The sequence below is a fragment of the Fukomys damarensis genome, unplaced genomic scaffold, assembly GCF_012274545.1.
Source record: "Fukomys damarensis isolate Sample0158 unplaced genomic scaffold, DMR_v1.0_HiC HiC_scaffold_5, whole genome shotgun sequence".
NCBI classification, from domain to species: Eukaryota; Metazoa; Chordata; class Mammalia; order Rodentia; family Bathyergidae; genus Fukomys; species Fukomys damarensis.
The window spans coordinates 17,881,523-17,907,400 of record NW_022900917.1 but is presented as its reverse complement, the minus strand read 5'-3'; the positions used below and the strand labels follow the sequence as shown (position 1 = coordinate 17,907,400).

At 36.8% G+C, this 25,878-nt stretch overlaps 1 protein-coding gene across 3 annotated transcripts in view; it reads left to right on the top strand.

Annotated features, from left to right (window-relative positions):
* Positions 1-23,143, top strand: part of Cpq (carboxypeptidase Q) — a 368,009-nt gene extending 344,866 nt beyond the window's left edge. The window contains exon 8 of one of the 3 annotated variants that reach the window (XR_779292.2): positions 22,736-22,806. Coding sequence is in view for 2 of the 3 variants with exons in the window: in XM_010619585.2 (XP_010617887.1) it covers positions 22,736-22,899 (164 nt within the window). In the remaining variant the exon portion in view is untranslated. Of the gene's footprint in view, positions 1-2,233; positions 2,319-22,735 lie in introns of those variants that run through there. The other 2 variants (XM_010619585.2, XM_019206825.2) reach the window with 2 other exon arrangements.
* Positions 23,144-25,878: the final 2,735 nt, after the last annotated feature.

Here is a 25,878-nt window from a genome sequence, read left to right as displayed (position 1 = left end):
AGCAACACTTGATAAAGTTGATGTAGAATACTGTGGTCAACAATAGCAGGATGCACATCTTTTGAAGGGTATGTGAAACATTCACCACAATAAACCATATGCTGGATTGTAAAAGCAACTTAATAAATTTAAAAGAATTGAAATTTTATAAAGTATGTTTGTTGACCACCATAGAATTAAATAAGAAGTCAAAAGCACTCAACTGTCAATGAAGTCCCTAAATATAGAAAACTAAATAGCACACACTTAAACCATGAATCAAAGAAGAAATTACAAGGAAATAAATTATTTTGAACCTCTTTGATAATAAAAGTACAACATATCAGAATGTGAGATGAAGGTAAAGCAGTGCTTACTTAAATAAATATGTATAGGTTTTAAATGTTTATATTAGGAAGCAATTTCTAAAATCAATGAAATAGCTTCCATATTAAGAAATTAAAACAAAGTCTAAGGTCCTGGGTTCAATCCCCAGTGAGCCCCTAACACACACACACACACACACACACACACACACACACACACAATCTTAAAAAAATAAGAAATATATTAACCCTAAGTAGAAGGAAGGAAGAGTGGCTATCAATGAAACAGAAGAAATAGAAAACAATAAACAGTAATAAAAATTCAGTGAATTTTAAAACTAGATATATGAAAAAATTATACAACTGATAAACTATCAAACTAGTCAAGAAAAAAGAGAAAATGCAAGTTGCCAAAATCAAGTATAAAATAGGGGGCATAGGGCCAGGGATTTAGCTCAGTGGTGCCGTGCCCACCTTGAAAGTGCAAGGTCCTGAGTTCGATCCCTGTTACAAAAGAAATGGTGGGGAGCATCACTGTATATGTCATTAAAAGGATATTAAGGCCAGGGATTTACCTCAGTGGTTCCACACAAGGTCCTGAGTTCGATCCTCCAAACCAAAAAAAAAAAAAAAAAAAAAAAAAGGATATCAAGAGACAAACATACCAACAATTTAAATGATGACATGAATAAATTTCTTAAAAGATGCAAATTACTAATACTGATTCAAGAAGAAATAAAAAACCTAAATAGCCATATATATTGATTAATGAACTGAAATCTAAGTAAAAACCTTCACTCAAAGAAAACCCCAGCCCCAGGTAATTCCCTAGTTAATTCTATCAAACACTTAAGGGAAAAACAATAACAATAATGACTATTACAATAACAATTACACTAACTTTAAGAAAACAGATGAGATCAATACTTTCCATCTCATTATTTGAGATCAGTATTACATCAACACCAAAATTAGACAGGTATTATAAGAAATCTACTGACTAAAATCAAGATAAAATTCCTTAACCAAATATTAGCAAATCATCTTCATCAATATATGAAAAATATATAGTATGTCCAAGTGACGTCTTAGGAATTCAAGGTTTAACATTTTAAATGAAGCGATGAAATGAACAGCACTAATAGCATAATGGAGAAAAATATAATAATTTCAAGAGATTCACAAAAAATATTGAAGAAAATTCAACACCTATTTATGATTTAAAAAAAAAACTCTTGGAAAATTAGCAATAATAGTAACATTCTCAACCACGTAAAAGGCAGCTGTAAAAAAATATACAGTTTAATTAGGAAACATTGAAAAATTTCCTCCTTAGCTGGAAAATAAGAACTCCCATTCTTATCACTTCTCTTCAGTATCATACATAGGTCCCACCAAGTACAATTAGGGAAGGAAAAGAAATACAAGGTAAGATTGGGAAGTAAGAAGTAAAGTTATTGTTATGAGTAAATGACAGGATTTTATACGCAGAAAATCCCAAGAAAACTACAAAAATATGCTACTAAAACTAATAAGTAAATTTAGCAAGGTCACCATAAGCAAAACTCAGTTACATTTCCATATACTAACAGCTAGCTAATAAAACTTTAAATAATAGCATCAAATAAGATGAAATACTTGAGAATAAATTTAACCAGATACGTGTATCTGGTTTAACCAGATTTGTGTATGTAAGAGGTGTATGCTAAAATTTACTGAATATTTAGGGCCCTGGTGGTGAACCAATGTATGGCACACATGTTATTTGTTTTTTGTTTAAGACAAAAGATATTAATGCATGAGTTATTTTTTTCTAAAAACATCTCAGTATTCAGGTTCAATTGCAGTATTGGGACTTTGCAATAAATAAGTGGGTTTGGGTTGCACTTTGGATATGTGTCTCTAAAGGTTCACCGTCACTGATTTAGGGGCACTTAAGAGACTTGAATAATGGAGGCATGTGCTCATGGAAAGGAAGACTCCGTCCTGGTAAGATGCTGCTGCTTCCCAAAGGATCCATGATGTCAGGCAAGTGCAATTCAGGAGACCGTTGCAGAAAATGATAAGCTGGTTCTGTGATCTATGTGAAAAATACTATAGCCCTAGAATAACCACAACAATACTGAAAAAGAAGAAAAATGTTGAAGGACTTACTCTACCTGTTTCTAAAAGCTTCATAAACTTCTTATCAGTCGGCTAAGGTAGCACATGTCTGTAGCCCCAGCATTCTGGAAGGCTGAGGTAGGAGGATTGCCAGTTCCAGCCCAATCTGAGCAATTTAGTGAGATCTGGTCTCAAATAAAATGGGGGAGAGCTCAATTCAAAGGCCCTGTATTAAATAACTAGTACAGAAAAAAAAAAAAAAACTTCCTGTCAACCTACCGTTATCAAATTAGTGTGGTCTTGGCATATTGTCATAAGCATAAACAGACCAATGGAACAGAATTGGGCCACTCTTAAATTGTCACTTAATTTTTTTCCAAAGGAACAAACTTATTTTTTTATTATTTTTTCTCATTGAGTTTATTGGTACATTTAAGGTATACAGTACAGTTACACTCATCATTGGAATCTTGTACCTTTACATGACAGGTCTTGGTTCTCATTTTTCCCCACTTAATTTTTTTTTAAGTGTAAGTTTATTCAAAGGGGAAAGAATAGTCTTAACCACAAATAATGCTGAAGCATATATCCTTATGGGGCATAAATAAACATTAAACCTTACCTCACAGCATACACAAAATTAACTCAAAATGGATAATGGATGATAACCTAAACATAAAATCTAACACTATGACAACTGTATAAGAAAAATATGCATGAAAATCTAACTTTGGGTTACATATTACTAAAAGCACTAACCATTAAAAATTGATACATTTGATTTCATCAAAATCAAATGCTTATACTCTTTGGAAGACATTACTTTAAAAATGAAAAGAAAAACAACACATTTACCTGAGAAATGACTTGCAATTTGTATAACTCATAAGAATAGGCAGGCTATTTTAACAAACACTTCACAAAGAAGATGCATGCATACCCAGTAAGTACATGAAAGGGTGCTTGATCACAGAAATACAAATTAAAACCAAGATGAGATATTACTATACACTTAATAAATAAAAGGGCCATGGACAAACATAGTTTGCATACTACGCAACTATATGGATGCATTCCTGTAAAGAAGCTAAACACAAGACATTACATGTGGCTTGATTCCATTCATGTGTAATTCTCAGAAAGATAAATCCAATTAACAGTGACAAAAACTAAATCAATAGTTTCCTGTGGTTGGAGCAGGAAGGAATTGAGCCAAAATGGGACACCAGGGAACTTTTAGAAATGATGGAAATGTTCTATGTAGTCACTGCTATTGTAGGTACAACACAGTGTGTGTGTGTGTGTGTGTGTGTGTGTGTGAAAACATGTCAAAGATACACTTAAAGTGATTATTTTTATTGAATAGAAATTATATATTTAAAAAGAAGCTAGGAGCCATTTTGTTAACACTAAAAGCAATATCAGCACTTCCTGTTAGCCAGCTCTTTCCCGAAAATTTACAGTACTATGAACACCTCTAGTTACTCAGAAGATGAAGATACTGTCATAGGTTGCACGGATCTGACTGGGCATCACAGCTGAAATCCACCTTTCTAACCTTGAGCTCTTATAGAACTTCGATTTCATGTTCTGGCTCTCAGTGTACAAGTCCTGGTTCCTCTACTTGAGCCTCCTCTGGGACAGGATCTTGGTATAGCTATTATTTTCTTTTACTTTTGCCTCTGCTCATTTTGTGAGTGTAACTAATGTTGAATGAATACACATTCCTTGAAAGCAACTGGGCTGCATGGCTGTGGTAAGTACTGACTTTCCCATCAATGGAGGTGGTCAAGAGAAGGGCAAACAGCCATATACGAGGGACATTCACTGATTCAAGTGGCAAGAGGGCCTCATTATGGAAAACATGAAATATAAAGCATAAATTATTTCTTCTTTAATTTGAATGAACTGATTTGGACCTTAGATGTTGCTTAAACCAGAGAAGTGCTCTCCCAGCCCTGATTTGTGTGAAAGGAAACCTCTCATTCCAAAAAGATGAGAGAAGTGATCTTAAAATTAGCAAGGACAGAGGCCGCTGACCATAGGTAGAGTGGGCTTCAGCCCTAAATGAGCAGACGGGATTAGATGTCTGTGATAAGCAAGGGAGAGGCATAATTTTGGAAGTGAACAAGTCAGATACACAATCTAAGGGAAGGGATTTCAAAAATGCACAGGCTCATGTGAGATGTTTCCTGGAAAGAAAAGCTGGGTGATGGTGTGGGCTGGGTCACCTGAGGTCGGCAGCTTCATAGAACCACCTCTTACCCATGGTGAAGCCGAGACTCCCCTCTCCTGTGGCTCTCATCCTGAAAATGAAGGAAATGATTTCAGCCAAGGTACAAAGGCTGCAGACCCTCTCGTCAGATTCCTATGCTTATAATCATCATTATTACCTTAAAGCAAAGTTTATTCATCTGTAAAGTGGGGGTAATAAAAATTATGGAATCACTGTGAATATTTAATATGATAACTCATGTGTTTAGTACAAGCCATAGCTCATAGAATGTACTCAGCAAATCCTAGCTATGGTTATGGTTATGGCTTTGTTACTTCTTTCATCATGAAACTTCTAACCTCTGTCCCATGCCCATAGTGCCATGCAGTCACACAGCAGCAAACAACTGCTACTGCAATTACCAAAAAGGAACATGAGGAAAGTCGGGCTTCTGTTTTCTTCCTAAGGCTCATCTGCAGAGTCTTCAGCAGTTTTAGATGTAAATCTGTTTCTCAGTCAGCCTCATTTACACAGAGCTGTGTCCCACAAGATTCACTTTTCATAAGGACAGACACCTGAGAAGTCATGCCCACCACTGGTCTCCCCAGTGCCAAGGAGGGGCTTGGTACTCAGTAAGGGCTCAGTGGACAGCAGTGGAACAAACCTGATCCCCATGCCACAAGCCTTCTGGCAAGTCAAGTTGGAAGGAACCTTCTGTTGGCTGCCTTCTTGTGCACAGTGAGTGAAAGGTTAATGTTGTGATTCTGAGTAATCATTTGACCTATTCACAGCAGCTGGAAAATTATTTCTTAGCTGTGTGAAATTAAACAAGAAGTAACTCGTGCTTCATGTTCCATGTCTCACATAGCTAGGCCTTCTTACCAGTGTAGTTAGTTAGTGAAGGACAGTGCGCTGTCCACATTTTGTCAGGAATTCTAAAGGCTTGAGAAAAAAGTGACTTCGGAAAGTGAAACATCAGGACTCCTGCTGTTACTTATAAACTTTGCACTGGAACCCATTTCAGGGTCTGTAGCAGTGATTCTCAGACACTCACTGTTTACCCCATAATTCCAGAGTTTGAGCATAATAAACAAGAGAACAGGTAATGACATGTTGCCCCCTTCAAAGTAGCACTTGCTTTCTTTCTTAAGAATACACAGAACACTTGGCAAGCTCTGGGTTCTATCCCAGCACCACACACACACAGAAATGCATAAATTTATAGTTTACCTCACCATAGAAACAATTAATCAAATGCACTATTTTTCTTAAGAATACACAGAACACTTGGCAAGCTCTGGGTTCTATCCCAGCACCACACACACACACACAGAAATGCATAAATTTATAATTTACCTCACCATAGAAACAATTAATCAAATGCACTACAATTACATTTCGAGAGACCACTGAGAATAACCACTGTTTTTTCATTACAAGGACTGTTTTAAAAATTACATTAATGAGGGTCAACCATAAATAACATTGGGAATTTAGCTACATTTAAGTCTTAAATTTGCATCTCAGCTTTGTAGATTCTCTATGAATGGATTACCAGGAGCCAGGATCTTTTCAGGGGCACTGGCATTTAATGGATATTCCTTGAACCAATGTTTTGCTTTAAGTAAAATATATTTGCATTAAAAGCATATTCATTTCCCAGGCTCCTTCTTCCACATTTGTTTTCCTTTGTTTTGGAACTCACAAAGCCTTTCACATTTAGCTCATTTGTCCTCTTGCTGCATAATGATTTCTAGAAGGTTATATTTCAGATGGTTTAGTAGTAAAAAATCGCTTCCTTTTAAAAGATAGAGTCAGTTTAAGGGGCTGAATTTCGCTACCAAATGGGAAAATGCAGATGACCAAGAAAGAAAAAGGCTATTTGCATAAAGTAAAGCATATTAGAATAACTGAGCTAACATTAACCTAATATTTCTTCATTGTTGGCATCTAACTTTGTTCCATCTTTAAAAAAGGTTTGAGACAAGGAGTGTACATTGTGTTACTGTCTTAGTAATTCTTTTTTTTATTATTATAAACTGAATCTTTATTGGTACTTTTTAGATATCAAATACAGTTACATTCATCATTGGTATCTTGTTCCTTTACTAGTAATTCTTTCCTTGGAAGTTGATTTAGGGGAAACCTTAGTATATTTTGTAACTTTAGCTAAATAATTCATCATCTTTTTGTAACCAGCTGCCTTACACAAAACCACAGACTCATATATTTTGGATAAACCCATGTTGTCTGATACCTAAACAAAAATAGGATCCAGGGGCTTTCTACTCAGATCAGTTTTCTTCCTTAGTCTGGGCTTCCTCTAAATCAATTCACATGAAGCTGTCCTTATTTTTCTGAACATGATGAATATTATTCGTTAGTATTTCAGTTTTTACTGTATTTAATGTGTCCCTTAAGATACATTTTAGTAGTATTACTTTTTCATGTATTTATCTCCTATCATCTATATTTTCAGCTTCTTGTGACCTTGACTCTGTGGAATGCAGAAATGAAAAACAACAACAACCTTTTGATTCAAACTCTTGGTCTATACAGCCCATAATTTTACTTCCAACAGGGAACCCCAGAGGCATTTTATGCATGACTAGCCTACCTGCTCTGACTTCCCCCTATAAAGTTACTGGATGTACCTTCTCCAAAATAATTTCATTCTTCTTTGTAACGCAGTATAGATGGCTTAATCACTGTAAGTGTATACTACAGCCCTTTAAAAAAGCAATTTTAATTTGCTTTACTTCTAGGTAGGGTGGAGAAAATTCACAGCATTTTATAACTGTAGGGACCTTGACAAGTTAAGACCTATTCCAATCCCAAATTATACCTGTTCTCAAGTGGACCTCCTTATACAGAAGTTGTTTTGGTTACCTCATATCCAGTTAATTTCCTATTCACAGAATATTCTTTTAATTCCATGGCAGCTCAGCCTTTTTGATTATTGACATAGCTTTATCAGAGTTTCTTTGATTAGGTAAGATGCCCCTTTTTCATCGTCTAAAATGTTTTTTCATTTAGGTATTATAAAAACTGTCAGTCAAGTCTTGTAAAAGCCAGATCTCTTTTCCTCTACAGTTTATATGCTTAAGTCTTAGTAATTTACGACAGATCTTATCAAATCTGTCATCTTGGCAATGTGGACATGAAGACCACTGGTCAAAGGTTAAGATTCTCCCTGTGATCTCTGTTATTTTATTGACTGACCTCCAATACCATAATCATTTAACAAAAATCTGTCATCTTGGCAATGTGGACATGAAGACCACTGGTCAAAGGTTAAGATTCTCCCTGTTATCTCTGTTATTTTATTGACTGACCTCCAATACCATAATCATTTAACAGTGGCTGACAAAATTGGGACTTGAGCGTCATGTCACCTTGGCATTTCTGTAATACTAACATTCAACCTTACTAAATTGTCCATTTAAGGTGAGACTCGAGTAACAAAGAGAAATCCATGTAATCCTTCCCACTTGGCTAATTTCTTTGTTTCTACTGGCCAACAGAGAGATGAAGAGGCAGAGAACAAATGACATGTTCAAATGTCATAGCAGCTAAATCCTGTCTTCTGCTGCACAGTAGCTTTATAATAGCCTTGTATTGGGGGCCAGAAATGAAAAAATATCTGTCCATTTACACCATGATGATTGGGAAGTTTTCATTCTTACACTCTGTTAGAAAGAACTTTTACTGACTTTTTAAAGTGATCATCATTCCCTAGATGCAGAGAGGATTGTAGAAAGGCCTTTAGAAGGGGTCACACTGGCTCAGGAAGGCAAGGAGCTATATTGACATCGGCCAGAAAGGAAAAGTGGAAAGTAATTCTGTATGGACAAAGCAGAAAACAATAACTGATGCTGATACATAAACATGAGTATGAATCAAAATCACCCTATTGGATGTGTTAATGTTAGTCTCTGTTAGAAAATAAGAAGGAATGGTAAGGAGGCACGGGTGTTTATATGTGCGGTGATACATACACCTATACAACTATAAACTCAAAGACAAGGAACATAGAGTTATGTGGTTGGTTTGAGGCAGATCAAGAGAGAAAGAAAGGGTATTTAGGGGTGGGTAGGTATTGAAGAAGAGCCATTTTTTTCTCATTGAGTTGATTGGTACTTTTTAAGTATACAATACAGTTACATTCATCACTGGGATCTTGTGCTTTTACATGACAGGTCTTGGTTCTCATTTTTTCCCCATACCCCTGCCCTCCCTTCACCCCCTCCTCCGTTCCCTACTTATAAAAACTTTATTTCCATTTTTTTATTTTCTCATATTTTTTCTTTTCCCTTATTTCCTTTCCCCTACCCTTCCCACTTCCCCTACACCTTTAGCCCTTTTCTTCCTATTACAAGTTGTCAATTATACCATTATTTAAAATTATAGTTTTTCACACCAGAGAAACTATTTGGTATTTACACATGTGTGACTTATTTATTTCACTCAAGAGTATAACCTCAATATGCATCCATTTTCCTATGAATGACTCTAATAAGAAGAGCCAAATTTTACACACACACAAGCACATGCACACACATATATTTTCTCTCCTTCTACATATTTATATCTATGTAGTATTTATTTTCCCCCAGCCCTCTTCATACATGGGAAACATCCACAACACACATGGGTACCATAAACCTTATCTTGATGACTAATTTGTTCAGTGATCTTAACTACTGGGGTAATTGTGGGTAGAACCCTGGATGGTGACTGTGAGTTGCTTAACTTTTACACAAGAAAATGTGAAATAGTGTGGGTGGGTGGTGTAAAGGAAAAAATTTTTAAAGCAAAATCATGGTATTTATGCAAATATAAATTGAACACACGTCAAATATTTTATTCATTAATTAATGTGAAAATTACCAAGCTATTACCCATTCAAAGAGCATTTGGGGAAGTAAGTTTATACAATTTAGTAAACAAATATTAGGATAAAATTGCTAAGTTAGATAAAAACTGGTTAAGGTCAGAGGACAATAAACTAAACTTTGGCATTATTTAATCTTTAGATAGAAATCAATTTTTTTCCTCTTCTAGATATCCATAATTAACATGATTAACATGCACTTTCACAAACTCTGAAGTCTGTAATTAGTGGTAAACAGTGAATCAAAATAAGTACATTTTCCTCAAAACTTTCTGGTGGACCTGGTCCCTGAATGGCATTAAAAGGATGTGCTGCCTACTTTTACCTTATTTTCAAGTTATGGATAATTTTCTTAACAGCAGTGAAAAGTCTAGAAACATACTAGGGAGTACATAATAGAGTACCTGGATCTCACCCTATATTGGTAAATAAATGCTGACATGTTTTTGGTAAGAAGAACTTACTTCCTATGCCTTGAGCCATATCCAAGAGTAGGATCTTCTGAAAGTGAGATTTACTTAACAAAAGGTTCCATGCAGGCTGAGAATGAAACTGGTATTTGTTTTCTTTTGTCCCATTAGTTAGATGTCTACTCATTCATTTATCTATTCAGATATCTGTTGAGCATCTAATATATGCCAGGCTTTGAGAATTTAAGCGAAAAAGACAAAATCACTGCTCTTAAGGAGCTTATGTTCTAGTAGAAAAGACAGACAACAAATAACAAACAAATGAAATCCGTACAGGAATGATATAGTTTCATGTCAGTCTGTGTCCACCAACTAACGAACAGATAAAGAAAATGTAGCGCAATGGAATACTAGCCATCCATATTTTAAAAAATCAAAATCTTGTTCTTTGTGACAATATGGATGAAACTGGAACTAAACTAAGCCGGGCACCAAAAAATAAGTATGGCATGATCTCACTCATATGTGGACTATAAAAAGTTAACCTCATAAAAATGGAGAGTGGGATGATGGTTACCAGAGGCTGAGGAGAGTAAAAGGGAAAGAGAGGGGATGAGGAAATGTTAATCAGTGGGTACTAAGTTACGGTGTGACAGGAGCAAAAAGCTCTGGTATACTCTTGTACGACCGGGTAACCATAGGTTCTAGTTACGTCCCACACCTCTCAAACAGCTAGAATAAGGGATACTGTATGTTTTCACCACGAAGAAATGATAAATGGCTGAGGATGTAGAGATGTTTAATCTGATGTAAATATTACATAGTGTTTACACATATTGAAACAACGCACATAGTGCCTCGTTATATGTACAAATTTTTGTGTTTTATCAGTTAAAATAAAGGGCGTTATATGAAAGAAAAAAAAAATAACAGAAGCATGAGGTGGTGAGTGGGCAGCATGGGCCACAGCGTGTGGCCCAGCCAGAGCTGTGCAGTTGGTGTGTGTCATTCGTCTTTGCACCAATGGTCCCAGGCTGCATGGGCCCACTGCATGAGTTTCTGTTTCACAGCGCAGTACTCCTCCACCTCCAGTATCCATCCCCTTCTCAAGAGGTTGAAATGGGGCTGGGAGACCAGAGCAGCAAGAAGAGCAAGGCCTGCAAATGACTCTCCACACAGAACAAAGCAAATTTCCCAAGATGGGGCACTGAGGCAAGGTAGAAAGCATGGGCTTTAAATCAGAGACGCCTGTGTTGGACTCCTGTCTCTACCCCTTACTACCATATGTTTCCATCTGTTCATGACACATGACGACCACTTCCTCCTGGCATCACTGGGAGAATTAAATAAAATAATCTCCAAAGAGCTATAGGTGCACAAGATGTGGGTGACGATAGTATAATTCTCGTTATTCCCCATGTGGTAAGTCTACAGTGCTATCTCCCTGTAGTGATGATTAGTCTTTTTATTAGTATATGTTCGTAATACCTAATATTGACATTTGTTTTGAGGACCTGTTACATATATATCTTGGTCAGTTTTATCCTCTTCTCTCTTTCCTTCCCCATCTCCACAAAGTCTGCCTCCCTGTACTAATTGGTCTTACTAGGACTTGTAGCACTAGTCTTACTGCTGCTGCCGTATCATAATTTAACTTTATGGGAGGATGACTGACCCGAAAGTTCACCAAGTGTGTTGTTGTTGACCTAAAGTATGGGATCAAAATTATCCCAGCAGCCAGGGCAAGTTTTCCAAAGAGATGGAAGGTTTATGGCCTTAGTATCACACCTAAAATTTTAAATAGAAGTTTAGAGGTTCTGGGTAGGTGGACAGTTTAGAAACTATAATCATAAAACTTTTAATGGAGTTTTGATTGGTGATCCTTTCCTTTGTTTTCCTTTCCTTTTTCCATCTCTTCATGAGTTGTTTTCTCTTCTGGGGAACTACAGGTTAGGACACTGTCAATTAACTATTCCTGATTCTAATTTTCAGTAAGATTTAGTAGGGATTAAACTGCCCTGTTGAAAAGAGAGATTAAATGTCTTCAAATTCCATGAATTGATTTTCTAATTGTTTTGGTAGTAATGTTTTTCCTTCACCTGATAATGTTGCTGAAAAACATAACTGTTGGAGAGTTTAAACTGTCAAAGCTTTCAAATGTTTTTCAAACATGTCTCATGACACAAACTGCTTAATTTCTGTACACAAAAAACCCATTGATTACGTATGAATGAGAGTCAGAGGGCTATGGGAAGCTTTGTTTGCGCCCCCCCCACTCCACTTCTTCAGCTGTTAGCAGGTACCTCTGACACCCTCCCAGACCACAGTCATTGCTACATCCTGCATTCTCCCTGTGAAGATGGCAGTCTGCTGTGAACAGTATGGGGCAGCTTGGGTGTTTCTTACAATATCCACTGGCTGGTCGTCACCCAACTGCACAGCTGGGAAATATTTTCTGTGAAGTGAGTGTTTAGAAGAACGACTCGTAGAAGGAGGGAAAGGAGGGGCAAGGGAAGGAGAAAGAGGGAAAATAATCCAAATCAGGGTCGAGGCAAGGTCATAGAGAACAGACCTGATGGTCCAGCTGTTCTGTCATTAAGGATAATCATCAAACTTTGACTTATTAAATCAGAATTTTAAATCCCTCAAGTTATAGGTCATTGATTATGAAGCTATGGCTAATTCGGGTCGTCCTTGTTGAATATGCAGTGGCTGCAACAGAGTTACGAAGTGTCTCCTAATCCTCACAGGTATCTTAAAAAGGAAAGGTGAATGGCCTTGCATAATTTTTCCAAGTCATCCAGTTATTAAGCAGAAGAGTTTGAATTTGAACTCAGGCCTTGCTGCTAAATCCATGTTTTCTCAGCTCCATCTCCCTGCTTAGCTGACGATGAAGGGTGTGTCTTCATGTCCTAATATTCCAAGCCACCTTTGGAAATAATTTCCTACAGGTGAGCTGCCTTAATAATGCTGTACTTTGTTCCAGGGTGGAATATTGGCCTTCAGAGCAGGCTCCTTCTACCAGCTGTCTGTTTCCAAAAGGCATTTTATGATTTCCTGTCCAGTGCTCATATACTTGTCAAAAGACACTGCACAATTTATCCCTAGACATCATTAACATTCCCCCACCCTGCTACATCGGGGCTCTCAGAGATTGAAGTGGAGGCACCCCCTTGGTGCTGGTCTTTCAGGTCAGTAGCTGTCACTGAGAAGCTGTCCCTTGAGGACTGCAGACAGGCCCACCTCCCAGCTCCGTGCTTGTCACATCCTCACCAGAGGGGTCAGGTCTTCTGCAAAGGTTAAATTTGGCAAAATGTTCGTGGGAACTGGGGTGCTCACAGAGGAAATGCGTTCCTTAAGTCCCTGGTTCTAAAGGAGACAGCCAAACTCCCACACATCTGGCAATCAGATGCCTTCAGCCTGAGACAGAAGGGCAATTTTGGAGGCCTAAGGAGAACATGCACAAATACTGTTTTTCCTCTATTTTTTTCAATATGGAATTGAATTGCTATTCTGTTAGCCACCATGTAGTCTTTAAGAAGCTCTGAATGGAAGGGAAACAGCCCCATATGAGCCATTCCCAGTTGGAATTAAGTGTCCCTTCCTTTTTCCTCAGATCTAGGATCCCAATGCATCCCCCACCCACCCTCGGTGACTTCCATCTCTGAACTTCTTCACTCTGTCCTTAATTTGTACATGAATTTGACATTCACTCGATGCTCTCTGGAGTCTAGAAAGTGTGTGCTCCCCACCAGCTTTAACTAATTCTAAAATGTCACGCTTTCTGTTAAAATGCCTCCAGCTACACACAGAGGTACTTCCTTTGTGAGTGCGCTGTGAGCTCGTGGCATAAGAAACTTCTGGTTTTAAAATGAACTTCTGGCCTTTCCATAGCGAAGTGTGGTTATCTGCATCGGCATCCCTTTCTGTGAATGTCAGAGGCTGAGATGTCACCAACTGACCATGGTCACCTAGCCCACAACCCCCTCCTCTTCTCCAACTGTCTCCTTGCCTCCATGGTGGTCCCCCGGCCGTGGTCCTCCTCCATGTGTTTCTGGAGCATCTCCCTAAGGGCAATTTCTCCCTAAGGGCTGTGTTCTCCCCACCTTCCTTCCCATGGTCTGTCCAGGGCTTCACATTTAAGAACTACACCAGCCTCTTTTCGGTCTTACATTTTGGACTTTCCATCCCCACATCCCGCAAATTGGAATGCTCACACGTTCTATTCACCTGGAATACCTGTGCCCCTATCTGTCTGTTGACATCCTAAGTATTTGTGCTGGATATTCTCTTTTACCCTAATGTGTCAGGATGTTCTCTTGTACCATGATGTGCCATTCCTCATCTTTCTCTATCATATGTGCCCCTGGAGGTGAATTACATTAACAAGTTGCCTTGGCCTCTGGCTTATGATTAGACTTGGCTCAGGGGGACCCAGAAGGGTATTTGGAGGCACCAACCAGAGGTAGAATCTTTGACTTCTACAAACAAGCATAGCTCCATATAGACATATTTTTCATATTCTTTAGGCCATTACCCAAGATGGTAATGGTTCTCCATTTTTGCTAGAACTAGGTTGTGTCTGCATTCTTATTGCTTTTAGTTATTCCCGACCATTCTTTAATCCTTTCTCCAAGTTACCTTCTTGGAATGTTCCCTCTGACAAGGATGCTGACCAATACAGCATCCTCCAGGCCTAGTTTGCTAATAAAATTGGCTTTCACTCAGTAAGAAAATATACTTTCATCTTCTATTTAATGCTAGGTATTCATAACAGAATGAGGAACAAAACAGAGGCCCTACCTTCAGAGAGTTTACAATATACCAAGGGAAACATGTGAATCAAACAGTTATAACCAAGGATGGTATGACTATGGAAAAGACAACACAGAGAGCACATAGCATGGGACTTAGTCTAGGGGTCAGAGAGGTCTTTCAGTGACATCAGCTCCCCACCATTTCTTTGTCTGTTTCTTGTAGCACACAGAAAATTCTGTGTCATCAGCATTGCTTGTGTACGCACTGTCTGTGCTCCCACTTCAGAATAAGCTTTTGAGAACAGAAATTATGTTTGTTTACCTATAAGTCTTCCTCAGGCCTTAACTAACTGCAACTGCCTGGAATACTGTAGGAACTTGGTAAGTGTCCAGTTGAATTGGACTGACCCTGTAGGACACTGATGGACTTAAACTCTAGCCTACCCACTGATGGATTTATGTTATCTGAACAGATTATGAGATCCCACCTTTTCTGAACTACTGGACTAAGAGAAGACATGATTTACTAGGTTAGAAAGAAAATCGCTGTACAGGAAGAAACCTTCTAAACACAGGTGGAAGGCTTAATGTTGTCAGCATAACACCCCCTGTTTTGGATATTTGCCAATAGGTTTGGGTGCTATTAACTGTCAAGGATAACAGTGGAGCATTCTTCTGTACTACTTTTTTTTTTTTTGCTTCATAGTTTGTGTTGTGTTTAACAGTGCCAAACAGTGTGGGATACAAATGTGTAAAAAGCAAACCCAGTCTCCACTCCAGAACAAATGCTTGGGAGAATAATTAGGGGAAGGTTTTCTATAAAGTTCTATAAACTTGAGATGGAGAAAATCCAGGCAACATCCTGCAGCAGTGGAGGTCTCAGGAACAATGACCATGTCCAACATATCGGGCAGGAAGTGAGAGAAGGGAACCCCAGCAATGTCGATACCAGATATTCATAGAAACAGCCCTCTTCCTCCTCAAAATAAACAGTTGTCTTTTTATAACACATAGCAGGAGGTAAAATAGCAGAATTTCTCAGAGGTGAGTAAAGTGAGAGTCCAGAAAAGTAAAAGAATTCTGGAGGCCAGCATTTGTGTGCTAACTCCCATTTGCCTAGGGTTTTAAGGACCAGTGAGTGGCATCTGGGACAGGTGCAATGTGGGACTCCTTGTGTCCCTGTCTAAGATGTGAATTAACATTAGCCTTGTTGAGATGAATATAAACCTACGATTTCCAAGTTCTCCACTGACAAAACTGAAATTAGGTACTCAACATACAAACCGGTAGACTTGGGAGGAGGGTGATGTGAAAAGAGGGGAAACAAACAAAGCCAAAAGAAGGAAATAAAAGTGGGGGGGAAGAACTTAGAAAGCACAATTAACAAAGAGCAAGACTAAGATGGTATAAATGAATTCCGTTTAACAAGAATCACAGTCTGCATAAATGGATTATCCTCTCTGCTAAAAATAAAAGACTGTTAGATTTTGAAAACTCAGCTATTAAATATCCATAAGAAAAGCCCTTGAAAACACAAGGATGGAGGAAGTTTACAAGTTATATGATAGGAAAAGACATCCTGGGGTAATACACCACAAAAGGAAGCAGGTGTGTTGTGGTTATAATAAATACTAGGAAAAGGTAGATTTAAATATATAAAGCATTACTACATACAAAGAGAATGACTACACATTAATTAAATTTCAATTTACCAGGAAATAGAGATCTAACTTTATATGTCCCTAATAGCATAACCTTGAAATATATATACATTTTTAGTGTTGGAACTACGGGAAAAAGAAACATCCAAAATCACAGAGGGACATTTTCACACATTTCTCCAAAAATTGATAAATCAGATACATGATGAGGTAATAAAGAGATAAAAGGTTTGGAGAACATAATTAGCAATCTTGGTCTAATGGACATGCATACAATAGCACATTCTTTTAACTTAGTAAACATGGACTATTTATGAAAATAGATAATAGGCCATAGAGCAAATCACAACAAACTTCAAAGGACCTATGACATACAACCCCCATTGTAAACAGTTAAATTAAAACTTAATGGTGAAAACTAATAAAATGTGATAATTTTTAAAATTAAAGAACATGCTAACTCATGAGTTGAAGGAAAGCTTCAAGCTAGAAACTAACAACTGTCTAGTGCTGAATAATCATGAAAATACTAATCCAAATAGGGGGGAAAGCAAAAGAAGTATTAGGGAAAAGAGTCCTACTGCTTATGCTACAGATACAGAAATTCTGCAAAGCTGTAAACTGAGCATTCCGTTCACTAAATTAGAGGGGAAAAAATAAGCCCAAAGAAAGAGGGGAATAATCTAAGAACAGAAACCAATGAAGAAAAACTACATAACACAAAGTATCCAAGCTTTGCACAGTGGCAGAATTGAAGTTTATCCAAGGCACAATTATTGCTGGTAATAGAAAGTATATGAAGAGCCCAAAGTTGTCATCATTTCTCCCTAAGAAACCAGTAAAAATGAAAACCTGATGGCAAGATATATTAAAAAAAAGAGCAGACATTGTTAACCATACCAGGAACAAAACTGTAACATCACTGTAGATGTGGCAGTCATTATCAAAAACAAAAATAGAGATATTATTGCCAACTTTTTCCTGATTATTTTGAACAAAATCATATTTTTCTAGCAAAATATAACCTCCAAAGTTAATTTAAAAGATCTAAAAACTAAACATCCCAATGAAAGGATTGAATCATTAGTTAAAATTGTTACCAATAAAGAAATCATTAGACTGATAATGTGAAATAAGAAGAAAAGGGCTAAAGGTGTAAGAAGTGGGAAGGGTAGGGGAAAGGAAATAAAGGAAAAGAAAAATGAGAATAAGAAAAAATGGAAGCAAAGTCTTTGTATATAAGGAAGGGTGGAGGGGGTGAAGGGAGGGTAGGGGATTGGGGAAAAAATGAGAAACCAAGATATGTCAGGTAAGGGTACAAGATCCCAATAATGAATGTAACTGTACTGTATACCTAAAAAGTACCAATAAACTCAATGAGAAAAATTAGACCTAAGTGGCTTTGTAAAAAAGATCTAGAAAATAACCAAGAAATAATTCCAATCCTACATAATGCATTCCAGAATGTAGACAAAGAAGGAGCTCCATTTTATGAATCAGATATATCCTTATTACTAAAGCTGGATAGCTGCAAACAGGAAGGACACAGTTTACAGCAGCTCTGGAAGGTATAAGTTATGAAGGAAAGAAAACTACCAAAAGGTAGGTAAGACTATGCCATGAAATTCCAAAGATGGAACAGAAAACTTAATAGAAACGCAGTGACACACCGTGTCGTGGATAAGAATACAATATCCTGATAAAAGGATGTCAGATCTATAGATGAACACAAAAACATAACTATGTAGAACTATAAAATGGTTCTGAAATTGATCTGGAAAAGCCAGTGCTTAAGAATAGACAGAAAAATCCTGGAGGGGAAGAGAGAGGTGGTGGGGAAACTTGCTCTGCCAGGCATCCAGGGTCAGAAAGAACCAGCACTTGCAACAGTGTTGTGTTGCCCAGGGACCAAGACCACTGGAATGGAACTAGCCCAAAACAAGTCTCCATAAAGATGGCAAAAAATGATGCTGCAGATTAGTGGGGAAAGAGAAGTTACTAGTTAATAAATGTTTCTGAACTGAAAAAAATTGAAGCCTGTCTCACATCCTACTCAAGAATCAACTCTAATTTTGGTGAATGAAGACCTTGAAAATGAGTTGATAATGTGAAATAGGAAGAAAATGGTCAAAGGGGAAGTGGGAAGGGGAGGGTAAAGGAAATAAGGGAAAACAGAAAATGTGAAAAAGTGGAAAAAATGGAAACAAAGTCTTTATAAATAGGGAAGGGTGAGGGAGGTGAAGGGAGGGCAGGGGTATGGGGAAAAATAAGAACCAAGACCTGTCACGTAAAGGTACAAGATCCCAATGATGGATGTAACTGTATTGTTTGCTTTAAATGTACCAATAAATGTAGCAATAATGGAGGGGGAACTTAAAAATTAAAAAAAAAGAATGTCAAAAAAGACCTTTAAACATTTCATAGAACATAGGGTAGTATCTTTACTATGTAAAAGTAGTGAAGCATTTCTTAAATAAGATACATAAAGAACAAATCATGAAGGAAACAATTTACTGATTCAGCTACATTTAAAGCAAGAACGTTTATTCATCAAAACACGGTAAGTGAAAAAAAAGTACATGAGCCACAAACTGGCAAAATTACACATATAAATTTTAATGCCAACAGAAAATTAATATCAAACATATGTCAAGATCTCCCACAAATCAATAAGAAACAGACATGCAAATCAATGGAAAAATGGGCAAAAGTCTGAACAGACATTTCACAAAAGAGAAAATACAATCACCAAAAAATGGACTTGAGAGTACAGGCTTGATCTCATTCATAATTTTTAAAATAAGGGCCAGAGATTTAGCTCAGCGGTTCAGTGGCCTGCCTTGCAAGAGCAAGGACCCGAGTTCAATCCCTGGTACCAAAAAAAAAAAATAATAATAATAATAATAATAATTTTTAAAATAATAATGAAGTAATGTTTCTACATGTACCAGATTAGCAAAAATTACTTTGACAACACCCAAGTGCCGGAGAGGATGTGAAGCCAAAGAAAGACTCATGTATTCACAGCAGAGATGTACATTGAAAAGGAAAACATTTAGAAATTACACAGTAGAATTAAACGTGGGCCTGCTCTGCAGCCCAGCAGTTCCACTCTAGAAAATGTCAATAGCAGCATATTAACAGAAAGCTAGAGAAAACTAAATGGCCATTGTTGGAAAAATAGATAAAGACAGTGAGATAATATGCAAAAGAAAAATGAAAGTCCTAAGTCTTCTATGAGAACACATAAATCTTACATATGTTTGAGTGAAAAGAAAAGCAAGGTGCAGAAACAAATATACCTGGAATATGTAGTTCAAAAATTGACAGTATTGTAGTCATAGTTTTAACTATAGAGAAAAACAAGGAGTGATTAACATCCACGCAGGACAGGATTGTGGGTACCTGTGGAAGAAAGAGCGAATCTACAAGGGGAGGGGAGACCAAAAATTGGGCTTCACAGTACAGGAAGTATCTTTCTCAAGTTGAATTAGGGTCATACATCAACATTGTATTTTGTCACCTTGGTGATATACATTTACGTTCTCTACAATCTTCCATGTGTATGGTGTATTTCACAATTTAAAAAAACTGCTATCAGATAAATAATTGTGGCTAGAATCCACAAGATGGGCCTAATAAGTGGGTTCTCAAGGATGAGTGAGACAGGAAGTTTCCCTGAGGCTCTGATTCAAGGCTGAAACTAGTAAGAGTGAGAAGAAAGCTTTTAAGTGGGGCAGAGCCTCCTGCTGGTATCCTTGGAGGTTGCTAAGGATTTCATGATAGCAGGAGTAAATGAATGATCTGAGAAGGGAAACTTGAGCAAAGGAATAGTATTTACTTTTTGCATCCAAGAAGGTACACCTCTCACACTATTGAAGATATAAAAAGGTGTTGCTTTTTTAAATATATGTATGAGGACTTTTGTATAGGTTACTTATAGAAATAAGTTTATTTCCCTCATATGACAAGAAGAACAGAGGAAGGCAGTGCTGAATCCGTTCATCAGCAATGTTTCTAAACCCAGCTCCTCTGTCTTGCCATTAGTTTTAGTGTGGGGGCTTTTTGTCCCTTGCGGCTTGTAACTTCTCATCTACCTTTAATGCAGAATTAGGGACATTTCCCTTTTTGCCACCAAAGTAAAGGCTTTCCTAGAACTCTCCCACAGCCTGCCACACATATCCTCACAGGCACAGTGTGCACATATCCTGCACAGGCACAGGCACAAAGATATCATTTTTTTAATCTTATTGAGTTTATTGGTACTTTTAAAGTATACAGTACAGTTACATTCATCATTGGGATCTTGTACCTTTACATGACAAATATTGGTTTCCATTTTTTCCTTTTCTCATATTTCTTCTTGCCCCTTTTTTCTTTTCCCCTACCTTCCCACTACCCTACACATTTAGCCCTTTTCTTCCTATTTCACATTATCAGTTATACAATTTGGATCTTATTTACACTTTTAGTTTTTCACAACAGAGAAACTATTTGGTATTTGGTGTGTCCTTTCTCCCCATAACCCTGCCAACATTTGTTATTGGTTGATTTCTTGACAGCAGCCATTCTTTCTGGGGTGAGGTGGAATCTCAGTGTTGTTTTCATCTGCATCTCTTGAATGACCAGTAATGTGGAACATTTTTTCATATATTTACTTGCTGTTTTTACTTCTTTGTCTAAGAAATGTCTGTTCCTTTCAGATGCCCATTTTTGAATCAGGTCTTTTTATTTGGGGGGTCTGATTTTTTTGTGTGCTTTACATATCTAGATAATAGTATTTTGTCTGAGGAGCAGCTGGTAAAAATTTTTTCCCACATTGTAGGTTGTCTCTTAGCTCTGTTAGTGGTTTCTTTTGCAGCGCAAAAGCTTTTTAATAAGATGAGATCCCAGCTGTTGATTCTTTCTGCTAGTTCCCATGGTACTGAGGATTTGTTCATAAAGTTTTTTCCTATGCCAATGTCTTCAAGAGTTCTGCCTAACTTATCTTCCAATAAGTTTAGAGTTTCTGTTTTAATATTTAGATCTTTAATCCACTTGGATTTTAATTTAGTGCATGGTGAAAGATAAGGATCTAGTTTTAATCTTTGGCAGGTTGAAATCCAGTTTTTCCAACACAGTTTATTAAAGAAGTGATTTTTCTTCCACTGAGAATGGTCAGCTCCTTTATCAAAGATGAGGTGGCTAAATATATTTGGAGCTGTTTCTGCATCTTCTTATCTATTCCACAGATCCTCAGGCCTGTTTTTTTCCAATACCATGCTGTTTTATCACAGTAGCTTTGTAGTGTAGTTTCAAGTCAGATTTATCCCAGGGATGCAAGGATGGTTCAACATACATAAATCAATAAATGTAATACACTATATTAACAAAATGAAAGACAAAAACCAAATGATCATCTCAATAAATGCAGAAAAATTATTCAAAAAAATTCAACACCCATTCATGGTAAAATCCCTGCAAAAAATTGGATTAGATGGTCTTTATCTCAGCTTGATAAAGGCTATCTATAAAAAACCAACAACCAATATCATACTAAATAGTAAAAAACTGAAAACCTTCACACTAAAATCAGGAACAAGACAAGGATGTCCACTGTCACCACTCCTCTTCAATATAGTTCTGGAAACATTAGCCACAGCAATTAGACACGATAAAGAAATTACAGCAATAAAGATAAGAAAGGAAGTATTGAAACTGTCATTGTTTGCTGATGATATGATACTCTATATACCACCAAAAGACTTCTAGACTTAACTGACTGATTCAGTAGAGTAGCTGGATACAAGGTCAACACTCAAAAATCAATAGTCCTCTTGTACACAAATAACAGACCCATGAGAGAGAAATTAGGGAAACAATTCCTTTCAAAATAAAATCCAAAAAAATGAAATATCTAGAAATCACTCTAACAAAGGAAGCAAAAGACCTCTACACTGAAAACTACAGCATTCTGAAAAAAGAGAGCAAGGAGGATATAAGAAAATGGAAAGATATCCCCTGCTCCTGGGTAGGAAGAATCAACATAGTGAAAATGGCCCTACTACCAAAACTGCTCTACAGATTCAGTGCAGTCCTAATTGAATTTCCAGGTATATCTCACAGAACTAGAGAAAATAATACAAAAATTCATTTGGAACCAGAAGAGACCTAGAATAGCAAAAGCCATCCTAGGCAACAAAGACATGACAGGGGGTATCACAATCCCCAATTTGAAACTGTACTACAAAGCCACTGTGATAAAAACAGCATGGTACTGAAAAGCCATCATTTTGCCAGTGCAGCTAGTAGGTTAGGATCAGGCAAGAGGGAAGAGACAAGAGTAGTAGAAGTTTCTGACCAGTGTTTGTCAAAGTACCCCACTCAGAACTATTCCTTTTCTCTCCGCAGGAGCCAGTCTATGTGATGACTTACATAAGTATTTCTACTTCCATCACTCCCACGGAGACACCATGACTGTCATGGATCCAAAGCAGATGAACATTGCAGCTGCTCTTTGGGCCGTTGTCTCTTATGTCATTGCAGACATGGAAGAAATGCTGCCCAGGTCCTAAAGAGAGTAAGAAAGAAAGCAGTTTTATTGTTCCTGGCCAGGAATCCTGAGTCTACAGCTTCCGGAAACTCCTCTTCATATAACAGTTTTATCTGACTCATCTTCCAAACACAAATCTCTTTCCTACTTTCTTTTATCCTTGCTTGATACTTTCCAAATTGTTTCTATAAAAAGGGATGATTCCTACCACTACATAGACTCAATATATGGTAGGGACCACAATAAAGGCATTTCTTTATACCACATTTTCAAAGTATTGCTTCTAATTAAAAAATAAATACCAGAATACCTATGTTTTTCTGTGCTCATTTATAAATATTCAATATAACAAGGTCAATTTTGTGGTTTCTGTTATTTATTGATGGAGTAATGCTTAATTGAACATATAGAGGCACTTGGCTTTCTAATTTGAATGCTTTTATACAATATGAATTTTTAAAATGAGATATACAATTTTTAAATTAGAAGATATCCTCATTTGTGAAAAAAATCCAGAATGTAGAATCCATGTTATATTTTACATGTTTTATACATTTCTATGAAGTGAGACTTATTTACATTTTCTTAAAGTTGAAGCTCAGAGAGATAAAAAATTATTCACAGGGTTTTATAGAGCAAAGCCATTGATCATCATCAACTCTTCAGACAGTCTCTTCTATTTATCCTCAGACAATGCCCAACACTCAATGAAAAATTATAAAACACAGAGGGGAAAACATGTAAAACAAATAGATAATGACAAAAACAATTCATGGTCAACAAGTAAAGCAATTAAGAGAAACAGACTAAGAGAAGTTGGAATGGCTGAGACAGGAAGTTTAACATAACTAACTAAGGGTGTAGAAGAGGAAAACATAGACTGTACACATGAACAGAGCATGATTTCAGGAAGGGATACTATAAAACAAAGTCAAATTCAAATGTTGAAATAAAAAATACAATGTCAGAGACAAAATTTTTGTATTAGGCTCATAAGCAGAGTGGACAAGGCTGTGGAAAAAGAGAACTTGAATATAAGTCAATAAAAATCCAAACTGCAACACAAAAGAATAGAGGGGGAAAATGCCAGAATGTATCATCTAAGATGTGAGACAATATTACAAGGTCTAATATTCATGCAATTGGATTGCCAGGAAAAGACAAATTATCAATTTTATTAGTGTACTTGTATTTTAGTGTTCAGGTCACTGGGACCAAATACCTAACATCCACAATTTAAAAGAATGGAGGTTTATTTGGCTCAGTTTCAGTCCATCGTCAACTGACTCCAGGGCAGGAACATCATGGTGGAAGGGGACAGTGGAGCAAAGCCGCTTGGTTCATGGTGGCCAGGAAGTAGAGCAGGGGATAACATGAGAGAGAAGGGGGCGGGACCATAGATAGTATCCACGATCACGTCTCCATGGCCCTCCCACACACACCCAGAACTGTGCTCTTCTAACCCCCTAGGTGGCTCCCAAGCCCATTAAATTGACATTTCAATTTAAGTGCCACAAATAATTAAAAGGATTGGAGGAGAGAGAAGAGTCTTTGATTTCTGGCAAGGTAGCAGATCAGTACCATTACTGAACTTTATACTGAAAATAACCAAAACTGCTAGATACCATTTGAGAAAACTTCCTTAAATATATGAATGAACCGGTTAAAAAGTAAAATATATTAAACAAAAGATGAAGACAGATACCAACAATAACACACAAGACATTACATCAGCTTTGCCTATGAGAAAATTTGAAGAATGCAAAAATCTCGAATCCCATTTTTGCAGACTTTCAGGTATCAGAGGAATGTAAAAAAAAAAAAAAAAATCCCAAATCTGGCACATTAAGGATATTAGAAAATCCCTATAAAAAATGAGACTAAAAAAGATTATATCTCAGTGCAATGGTGAACTAAAATATCTATGAAAGCTTCAAGGGAAATTATCATGATTGAATAAGGGCTGAGTAGAGGATCTACTGAGGTGATTCCACACATAAAGTTACAAGAAATACAAACCCATAATCAAAGTTAAAAAACAAAACAAAACAAGAGCCGTAACATTTTCATCAAAGTCAGACCACAGACAACAACAGAATTAACCTATAATGTCTCTGATATTTGGAATTTTTATGTTGAGAATGTGTACAACCATGTCCGTTATGTTTAAGGAAGCAAAAGAATTAAAAAGCAAAAGATTATAAAAGTGAACAAACATATTATGACAAGATCCAAAGGGAACTCCTAGAAATATAAATGTTATAAATGTTACTGGAGTAATTTAATGAGAATTTATTGATTAGAAGGTAACAGCCAAGATATTAATGAGAAATTATTTAAAAAGACAAAATTTGAAGAATATGAATAAAAGTTTAAGAAATGTGAAGGATCGTTACACTGTCTAGCATGTGTTTAATCAGGTTCCAGAAAAAAAAAATGGGACAGAGACTTACCTGAAGAAATAAATAAAAACTATCAAGAAATCATAAAATATACAAACCCACAGAATCAAGAAATTCAATGAATCCCAGACAGAATGAATGAAAAGGCATGCAAAAATAACAGGCCACAAAAGAACAAAGAGAAAAATCTCTTAAGTAAGAAAGGATGGATTATTTTTAAAAGAGCAATAATTAGACTTTTAGCTTCTTAATAGCAACAGAAGATAGTGGGATATCATCAACTTGCTAAGAGAAAACTAGGTATATTCCTGTACTTATTGAAAATATTTTTCAAGAACAAGGACAAAAGATGAACATTTTTTAATTTTTTTTTTTTTTGAGACAGGGTCTCACTATGTAGTTGAGACTGACCTGGAACTCACTATGTAGCCCAGGCTGGTCTCGAACTCACAGCAATCCTCCTGCCTCAGCCTTCTGAGTGCTGGGATTACAGGTGTGCGCCATCACATCCGGCTTTTTTGGTTTTTTTTTTGTTTTAGAAAAACATTTTTAAAGTAAAAAAGAGTTTACCACCATCAGACCTTTCACTAAAGGCTATT